General features: G+C 36.7%; 1 protein-coding gene across 1 annotated transcript; it reads right to left on the bottom strand.

The window, feature by feature from the left end:
- Window positions 1-6,864: 6,864 nt before the first annotated feature.
- PDHA2 (pyruvate dehydrogenase E1 subunit alpha 2) lies at window positions 6,865-8,040 on the bottom strand. The gene is given in 2 exon segments (XM_059923905.1): window positions 6,865-7,418; window positions 7,512-8,040. Coding segments are annotated over 2 exon segments (1,083 nt in total).
- Window positions 8,041-10,918: the final 2,878 nt, after the last annotated feature.

The following is a 10,918-nucleotide window of genomic DNA, read 5'->3' as shown; positions in this document are numbered from 1 at the left end:
CTTAGAAATGCACAAACTGCCGAGACTGAACCAGGAAGAAATAGAAAATATGAACAGACCAATCACAAGCACTGAAATTGAAACTGTGATTAAAAACCTTCCAACAAACAAAAGCCCAGGACCAGATGGCTTCACAGGTGAATTCTATCAAACATTTAGAGAAGAGCTAACACCTATCCTTCTCAAACTCTTCCAAAATATTGCAGAGGGAGGAACACTCCCAAACTCATTCTACGAGGCCACCATCACCCTGATACCAAAACCAGACAAAGATGTCACAAAGAAAGAAAACTACAGGCCAATATCACTGATGAACATAGATGCAAAAATCCTCAACAAAATACTCGCAAACAGAATCCAACAGCACATTAAAAGGATCATACACCATGATCAAGTGGGGTTTATCCCAGGAATGCAAGGATTCTTCAATATACGTAAATCAATCAATGTGATACACCATATTAACAAATTGAAGGAGAAAAACCATATGATCATCTCAATAGATGCAGAGAAAGCTTTCGACAAAATTCAACACCCATTTATGATAAAAGTCCTGCAGAAAGTAGGCATAGAGGGAACTTTCCTCAACATAATAAAGGCCATATATGACAAACCCACAGCCAACATTGTCCTCAATGGTGAAAAATTGAAACCATTTCCACTAAGATCAGGAACAAGACAAGGTTGCCCACTCTCACCACTATTATTCAACATAGTTTTGGAAGTGTTAGCCACAGCAATCAGAGAAGACAAAGAAATAAAAGGAATCCAAATCGGAAAAGAAGAAGTAAAGCTGTCACTGTTTGCAGATGACATGATACTATACATAGAGAATCCTAAAGATGCTACCAGAAAACTCCTAGAGCTAATCAATGAATTTGGTAAAGTAGCAGGATACAAAATTAATGCACAGAAATCTCTTGCATTTCTATACACTAATGACGAAAAATCTGAAAGTGAAATTAAGAAAACACTCCCGTTTACCATTGCAACAAAAAGAATAAAATATCTAGGAATAAACCTACCTAAGGAGACAAAAGACCTGTATGCAGAAAATTATAAGACACTGATGAAAGAAATTAAAGATGATACAAATAGATGGAAAGATATACCATGTTCCTGGATTGGAAGAATCAACATTGTGAAAATGACTCTACTACCCAAAGCAATCTACAGATTCAATGCAATCCCTATCAAACTACCACTGGCATTTTTCACAGAACTAGAACAAAAAATTTCACAATTTGTATGGAAACACAAAAGACCCCGAATAGCCAAAGCAATCTTGAGAACAAAAAATGGAGCTGGGGGAATCAGGCTCCCTGACTTCAGACTATATTACAAAGCTACAGTAATCAAGACAGTTTGGTACTGGCACAAAAACAGAAATATAGATCAATGGAACAGGATAGAAAGCCCAGAGATAAACCCACGCACATATGGTCACCTTATCTTTGATAAAGGAGGCAAGCATATACAGTGGAGAAAAGACAGCCTCTTCAATAAGTGGTGCTGGGAAAATTGGACAGACACATGTAAAAGTATGAAATTAGAACACTCCCTGACACCATGCACAAAAATAAACTCAAAATGGATTAAAGACCTAAGTGTAAGACCAGACACTATCAAACTCTTAGAGGAAAACATAGGCAGAACATTCTATGACATACATCACAGCAAGATTCTTTTTGACCCAGCTCCCAGAGAAATGGAAATAAGAACACAAATAAACAAATGGGACCTAATGAAACTTAAAAGCTTTTGCACAGCAAAGGAAACCATAAACAAGACCAAAAGACAACCCTCAGAATGGGAGAAAATATTTGCAAATGAAGCAACTGACAAAGGATTAATCTCCAAGATTTACAAGCAGCTCATGCAGCTCAATAACAAAAAAACGAACAACCCAATCCAAAAATGGGCAGAAGACCTAAATAGACATTTCTCCAAAGAAGATATACAGATGGCCAACAGACACATGAAAGAATGCTCAACATCATTAATCATTAGAGAAATGCAAATCAAAACTACAATGAGATATCATCTCACACCGGTCAGAATGGCCATCATCAAAAAATCTAGAAACAATAAATGCTGGAGAGGGTGTGGAGGAAAGGGAACTCTCTTGCACTGTTGGTGGGAATGTAAATTGATACAGCCACTATGGAGAACAGTATGGAGGTTCCTTAAAAAACTACAAATAGAACTACCATACGATCCAGCAATCCCACTACTGGGCATATACCCTGAGAAAACCATAGGTCAAAAAGAGTCTTGTACCAAAATGTTCATTGCAGCTCTATTTACAATAGCCAGGACATGGAAGCAACCTAAATGTCCATCGACAGATGAATGGATAAAGAAGATGTGGCACATATATACAATGGAATATTACTCAGCCATAAAAAGAAATGAAATGGAGGTATTTGTAATGAGGTGGATGGAGTTAGAGTCTGTCATACAGAGTGAAGTAAGTCAGAAAGAGAAAAACAAATACAGTATGCTAACACATATATACGGAATCTAAGGGAAAAAAAAAGCCATGAAGAACCTAGTGGCAAGACGGGAATAAAGACACAGACCTACTAGAGAATGGACTTGAGGATATGGGGAGGGGGTGGGGTGAGATGTGACAGGGTGAGAGAGTGTCATGGACATATATACACTACCAAATGTAAAATAGGTAGCTAGTGGGAAGCAGCCGCATAGCACAGGGAGATCAGCTCGGTGCTTTGTGACCACCTAGAGGGGTGGGATGGGGAGGGTGGGAGGGAGGGAGATGCAAGAGGGAAGAGATATGGGAACATATTGTATATGTATAACTGATTCACTTTGTTATGAAGCAGAAGCTAACACACCATTGTAAGGCAATTATACTTCAATAAAGATGTTTAAAAAAAAAAAAAAAAAAAATGAGAGGAAAGAACTGAAAAAAAAAAAAAAAAAAGATGTTAAAAAAAAAAACCTCCGCAAAGTAGTTCCTGAAAATAAATTAGCAGACTGAGATATATTTACAACAGATAAATAATAATGATGATGATGATGATGATAATAATAATAATAATACCTGACCAGGGGCTTGAAAAGGGAACGGCACTGACTGAAGCTTTGCAATAAGGAAATACCGTAGCCTTGAATTTGGAATGCCAAGCTGCAAGTAAAACGGGGCAGTTGGTTGCTATAGGATATTAAAGAGATCTGTATCAACTTTTAGCACCTAGTAAAAAAACTCATACAGTTCTACATTAGTTTCTGCCAGACAAAATTCTATTATCGATTTGTGGAAGACTTCTCTGTAGCAAATTCTTAAACCTTTTAAACTGTCACTCTGTACCTTTATTTGAATGAAATAAAGATGGAATCAGATAAAAAAAAAAAAAAAAAAAAACATTATGCTAAGTGAAAGCAGACAGACACAATAGAGCACATATTGTCAGATTGATATGAAATGTCCAGAATAGGCAAATCCAGAGACAGAAAGCAGATTTGTACTTTCCAGAGGATGAAATCAGGAGTGACTGATGGGTGTGGGTTATCTCTTTGGGCTGATGAAAATATTTTGGAATTCGATAGTGGTAATGGCTGCACAAGTCTGTGAACATACTAAAAACCACTGAATTGTACACTTTTAAAAGGATGAATTTTATGGTATATGACTTGTATTTCAATTTGTTTAAACTAGCACTTTCTCACAAATTATCAGATTAAATTTCACTAATATCTGCTCTGTTTTTTGTATGTTAGATTGGCAGACATGTCAATTTTTTAAAATAAATGTAATTCTAAGGTTCTAAGTATTTTCTTTATATACTTAACCTCCTTCCTTTCTTATCTCATTCCACAGATATGCACACTATCCTTTACCTTTATAGAGTATCATAAAGATTAAGATATTAGGAACTCTTCCTTCTCTCAGATATTCCAGCATTGTTGCAACTATTTATTTCTTATGACCATCATGGTTTATTATGTCTTCTAATATGTGGATAAAATAGACTAAGTGGCATAGTACTTTAGACAGGAAATAGAATCCCACTGCTGGATTTCTACACTTGATTTACATCTTGGTAAATAAATTGCTATTATTAATTTATTCCTTGACCTAAATGAGAACAACAGGGATTTTTGTTTCTTTTCTTTTTTTGTGTGTGTCCTTACAGAATTGTGTGCAACCAGTGATATGATTAAATTACAATCATGAATATACACATAAATGTCTGTACATTTTTTTAATATAGAAAATATTCAAAACTCTGTGCTTTAATGAAATTTGAAACTTGTATTGTGATAAATGTATGTTTTTCTTCTGCTATAGTAAGATTGGACTTTTTTCCTGAAATTAAGTGTCTGTGTTTCTTGGTTTATGATGGTTTCATATCTAATCAGTTATGTGTATGTTAATTTTTACTGGCATTAAAAGAATCCATAATATAAACAAAAATTTAAAATGATTTCTGTATATTGTCTACAGAAAATAGCTTTAATTGAGCAGCTTATTTTCCACTTGCAAGTTTATGGAAATATAAGTATGTCAAAATAAATAAAAAGTAGAAGAATTCTTTGTCATTCAAAGAATGTGATTATTTTGACCATCTTATGAATTACTTTGTTTTTGATGAAAGGGATTCAATCAAGTCACCTCTGAACTGAAGCTGCATAACCAAAACACATTAACTAGTAATATCACCGATTTATAAACAAATCGATGTTTATCTCTGCTTTCTGAATTTAGAATGTTGAGGTTATCTTACTTGTTTAAACCTCTTTGGGGAAAGGTATGGAGATAAGCGTCCACATATGTGTTCATATGTTTATGGACTCACAGGCCTCTAAGATTTTGGTTTTCTGTTAGAGTTCTTAGGAAGTATCTAAGCTTTTATTTGTAGAAGCAGATGCTGTAAAGAAAAGGCTTTAACCTTTTTTAAAAAATTGAGATATAATTGACATATAACATGATATTAGTTTCAGGTGTACAACATAATGATTCAATATGTGTATGTATTATGAAATGATAACCACAATAAATCTAGTAAACATCCATCACCACACAGAGTCACAATTTTTTTTTCTTGTGATGGGTTTTAACCTTTAACAACTTTTGGTGTTATCTGCAAACTATTTCTTAAATCACAGGCAAATTCTGATTTCTGATTTCAGTGAGTCTATCTCAGACGAGTGAGGTATGCCAAACATCATGCTCAATAGGACTTTAGGTCATTTGGTAAATATAACCAAGTAAAGATGTTTTCACTGTCATGACTTGTTAACTGACATGGTATTGGACTATAGAGAAAACAAAACCTGTATGATCCAAGTTAGATTTTCTCATGAAAAAAGTTATCTGTGAATGCTCAGTTCTGGCCAAGGCAGATTTTACTTTCAATTTTTTATTAATATCACCTCCTCTGCTTAACTCCTTTGGTGTCGTCATATCTGTTCATTTATTTTTCAGTCTGAAATTTACTAAGAGTTCTTTAAAGTATGGAATAATGGTACAAATGGATTGTAAAATAAGAGTAGCTTTCACTGGAAGATTAAAGCAAAATGCAGTTTTCCTCTAGATTTTAACTTTGCTTACATTTTTCCTTTAAATTGATACACTAAAAATATTGCAATTAAGTACAACATGAAAAAATGTCCCTGTCCTATCTCCCCCTGCTCTGTCATATATCATGTTTTATTGGAAAAATGGCCAACGTTAAGTCGCTTCAGCATCAATACTGAATATTCACGCATGTGTGTGTGCACATGCACACTATTTAGTAGGCTGTGTTCAATTGGTTAATTTAAGCAAACTATTTTAAGTGACACAGCAGTAGGGGTCCTGATACTTTGGTACTGCTTGAAATTACTTCTTAACTTCAGAATAGTGACTTTACACCTAAACCTCTAGCAGGGTTGAGCAGGAATCAAAGAACTATTTTTCCTTTAAATAAGAGTATTTACTAAAATAATATAAAGCTAAATCAAACAGAACTATTACAGAAGATAATTTGGGAAGTTAAATAATATTTTCTCTGTTTTTCCTATTTTATTGTTTTTAAAGTTTTTTTGATGTTGACCATTTTTCTTTTAAGTCTTTATTGAATTTGTTACAATATTGCTTCTGTTTTATGTTTAGGTTTTTTGGCCGTGAAGCATGTGGGATCTTAGCTTCCCAACCAGGGATCAAAACCACACCCCCTGCATTGGAAGGCGAAGTCTTAACCACTGGACCACCAGGAAAGTCCCTGTTTTTCCTATTCTAGACTTGTATAAATTTAAAATAATCTTTAAGATATTCACATTGTTTAAGCAGTTAAACAAGGAGGTCATCAGACTGAGGTGGCTCTAATGTCTTCGGAGCCTACGTAAGCAAACCAAAACTAAGCCAGAGTCAATGCACTCAGATCCAAGCAAATGAAACTTAAGAACAACCAATCACAAACAGCCAACTAGGCTTTCCCAAATAAGGTAACTCCTTAAGCTATCACCTATCAAATCATTTCCTTGCTCTGCTTCTCTCTAAAAACCTCTCCCCCAGCTCCTGTTGGTAGAATACTCTACCTTTGGTTTGGACTGCCTGATTCTAACTGATGTATGCTCAAAATAAACTCTTGAAAATTTTAATGTGCCTCAGTTTATCTTTTAACAATACTAAATGATTAACTGTATAGTATCTTTTAATGCAATAATGTACAATTGAATGTAATGTCTCAACTGAATGTATATCTTTCTGTGATCTCATTTATGTCTTTCCATTATCTCTTAATTATCTCAATTCCTCTTAATAAAAGTTTAAAAGACTTGTTTTACTGGTTTTATTCCTCCTTAACAAAATTGGGTACACAGTTTCTTAAAGTTGACCATGAATATATTCTCCTTTTAACTGACTGACTTAAACCTGATCCACTGATTTGCACCACGAATTTCAAAAGGTGGATTAGTGCTGTGGATGTGATGGCTTAATTCTTCCAAAGGTGGTTCAGGATCGGTTACAGCAAACTGAGCAGCAGCATCAATTTCTTTCCTCACTTCAACATCAATTTCCTTCAGTTCTTCAATACTGGCAAGTTTGTTGTTTAGCATTTTACCTTTGAGAAGCATGATAGGATGGCTCTTACTTCTTAAATTCTGAACTTCTTCTCGTGTACGATAACTGATTCCAGACTCACTCATACTGTGTCCATGATAACGGTATGCCAGCAGCTCCATCAGTATGGGCCCCTTTCCAGATCTACAATAGTCAGCTGCAACCTTAGTTGCCTCCCGAACACACAGAACCTCCATTCCATCTACCCTTAGACCAGGGATGAAATTGCCTCTCTTGGAGTAATCAGTGTTGGCTGCTGCTCTCTCAACAGATATTCCCATTCCATAGCGGTTATTCTCGCAGATGAAAATACAAGGTAAATTCCACACAGCTGCCATATTATAAGCTTCAGATATCTGACCCTGATTAGCGGCACCATTCCCATGTAGAGTCTAACACACCTCGCTGTTTCCCTTATATTTACAGGCCAGAGCAATACCAGCTCCCAGCAGTCCCTGAGCACCGACAATGCCATTGCCTCCACAGAAGTTCTTGGCATACATATGCATTGACCCTCCTTCTCCTTCAGCACAGCCACCTCTTCGACCTGTCAGCTCTGCAAGAATTGATGGGACAGAAAGTCCACGAGTACAGCATGAGCCATGAGCCCGACAGGATGCCATGACATGATCCATGGGATTTAGCCCAGCCTCAAGACCCACACAGCAAGCTTCCTGACCATCACACAAGTGACAGAAACCACGAATAAATTTCTGTTTTTACAACTGATCCGCCTTCAATTCCATTCGACGAACGGTCTGCATCATCCTGTAGTATTTGAGTCCATCCTCCCGGCTGAGCACTGCGGTGGCATGGGGACCCTCTTCCAACCAATAAAGATCACATTTCTTAATCTCAAATGTAGCATCATTTGAATAGTTACAGGATGCCACAAGCACCCTGTTAGCGGGCTTCTGGGTGACAACAGACAGCACGCTAGAGACAGCAGCAGCCAGCATCTTCCTCATGGAGCGCAGCCAGGGAGGCCGTGAGTCTCCATCTGCCAGGGTTGCCTGAGTCCCAGTCTCCAGCAGACCCTCCACGCCCCGAACGCACGCTGCGCCGCAAAGACCGCGCGCTGGTGGCAGAGGCCACATCATGCCGCGCTGGGCCGCGGGCCGCAGCCTGGATCAGTTGACGTTTACAGTGCCTTCCAACAGTAAAATTAAGAATAAAGGTTGTTTCTTGCCCTGGAAGACTTGGCTGAACTACACCCTGTTCCTAACTAACGCCATCATCATTGCTAAAACATCATAATCTGGGTCCCTTTTCCCTGCTAAACGCTAAAGTAATGCTTCCTGAACGTTGTATTAAATGGAAAAGAGGAGAAAACACAATCCTTAAGGCACACAAGAGCTCTGACAGGTTAAGCCAAAGATATTCTTACCAATATTTCTTTAAAGTCTTTTTAAAAATCATTAAAATATGTATGAATATTTTATCCTACTCCACAATACACCATATTTATTTTAAAGTAAAAATAAAGATGCAAATTATTTGTAGTTTACATAAGTTAAAAAACACACACACACACTTCTTTTAAAAAGTTGGTGCACCGGAAGAATATGCACATTTACGCTATGGATTCTAGCGCCTGTGTCTCCTGATTGGTGGTGAGGGAGGGCACGTGACGGTACACAAATCCCTACCTGAGATTGAAAGTCTAAACCCAATAACAAGCTTTGCCTGGTAAGCGAAAATTGAAATCAGGGTTGAAATGATCTAAGGGCAGATGGAATGGATGTTCCATGTGTTCAGGAAGCAGTCAGGGTTAAAGTAGCTGCTAACAAGTTTTTACGTGGCACTTCTCCTTGCCCTTTACTGTAATCCTGAATCCTGTTCGGTTTTATCCCTATTTTCTGACTAATTTTTTTGGCGGGGTGTTGGTCTGTTCCTATAACGTCTTCAACAGGTTTCCTTAGAAAATATCAAGATTCATATGGCTTTGTTTCTTGTTTTTATATCAATCTAAACTGAACCAGTCTTAGCCTGGGAAATCAAGAAGCATGTTCTTATAATATTTCCTTATATAGTAAACATTAGAAAGCATAACTTCTTATAAAGTGACCCAGTAAACAATATGCAGTTTGGACTGAAGGAGAGCAATGGAGTTTGCTTAAGCAGTCGTCTTACGCCTAGTGTTACAAAGATCACATACCATTTTCCTCTTTTGTGCTTTTGTGATTTTGTACCCCGATAAGCCAACCATAAACAGGGATTCTGTTCTATTTAGACTATTAAGCAATCCACGTTAATACACGCTTTGTTTTATATCCTCCACCTGTTTGTAAATAAACAAACAAAACACAAAAATCCCTGTTTATAAATAAATTCTCACTCAAATCCCTATGACATGTTCAAAGCAGCTGCCTTCTCTAACCTAGTTACAAGTATTATCATGGATACCACTTATAGTATTCAAGCAGGAAGAAGAAAATAGCTTGTTAAAAAGTTATTATATCTATTAAAACTCAATCCTCCTCCCACCTTCCCAACCCAGCCATCATAAATGGGCTTCATCTTTTCACTCAATTTAAAATTCTGCTTTTGGAATTCATGGTCTTGCTGTGTTGTTTGCTCCTTCTTTGATAGTTAGCCTGTCTCTGCTGTTCTCTTTCATTCCTGCAGGTACTGGAGACCTCCAGGGAGCATTGTCTCCATGAGAATGAGAAAAATGACACTGCATGATGGAACAGTAGTGTTAATGGGTCACTGAGTGACAGCTGAGCCTTCTCTCAGAGGCACCAGCCAGGCTAGCACTGCCAGGAACACAAGAGCTGTACAGTCAAGTGTGCCAATTTAATCTTGTCACATGTAGCCTGGGCTGCAAAGATAGAGCTCCCCTTAAAAGCCCAGTGTGACAAGGCTAAACCTGACTCATGCCAGAGGAGAACATGTAAAGATGCTTATTGCAAAATACCTGTGCTACAGGTCACCACAGAAGATGGCCCTTTTATTGCAACAGGCTCTGGTTAAGATAATATACAATAAAATGGGAAACTTGTAGGGACCTTTTGGACATCAGTTACACTACACAACCTAAGTTCAACTTAAAGATAGACAGATGAAATCATATTTGCATACTGATGTCAGAGTATTTCCATTAAACTCATTAAACCTGATGATGATTTTTCTTTAAGTTTAAACCCATCCACATTTTCAAAGTAAAAGTAAAATTTCCAGACGTCAGGTAAAAGTTTAAAACCCCCAAGGAAATCCTGAGCTGTTGAGCCTCTCTTATCTGCCCCTGGCTAGACAGGATTCAATACACATGGACAATACAGCCAATGACAGTGTACTTTTCTGCAAATGATTTATTCTTTTGCCTTGTCATTGTTCAATACCATGTTTATTAGCAAACAGAACTAAGAGTCATCTACATGTTCACCACTGAAATGTTTGCAATTAAAATCCTCATAAATTCTAAGTTTTTAATTAATACCAAATCTTACTTTTAATCTATTTGAAATTAAAGGGAAACAGATGAGCACTTTTATAAGGCCAATAGTAGACTTTGCATTAATTAATAAAAATCCTAATAAAAGAGGAGCCAGTGATTATAGTAGCCATCATTAATGTCAGTGTGACAGAATTTCGCTTTCCATGTGTAATGGTTGATCCTCTACGGGCATTTATGAATTCATCTTAAAAGTGTCACCCCCATTGAATCAATAGCATATAAAATATTTTTTAATAAGCGACAAGGAAATACTAAAAAAGAACAGCATGTTTGAAGAATATTAAATTCCTCCAGTAATAATTATGTACTTTCACCAAATGTTAAATAAAGAAAGCTGTTAAAGAGTGAATATGTTCTACATAAATAATATCAGATCTCAGTATAAG

The sequence above is a fragment of the Balaenoptera ricei genome, chromosome 5, assembly GCF_028023285.1.
Source record: "Balaenoptera ricei isolate mBalRic1 chromosome 5, mBalRic1.hap2, whole genome shotgun sequence".
Lineage (NCBI taxonomy): Eukaryota > Metazoa > Chordata > Mammalia > Artiodactyla > Balaenopteridae > Balaenoptera > Balaenoptera ricei.
This window is presented reverse-complemented; position numbering and strand designations above follow the sequence as displayed.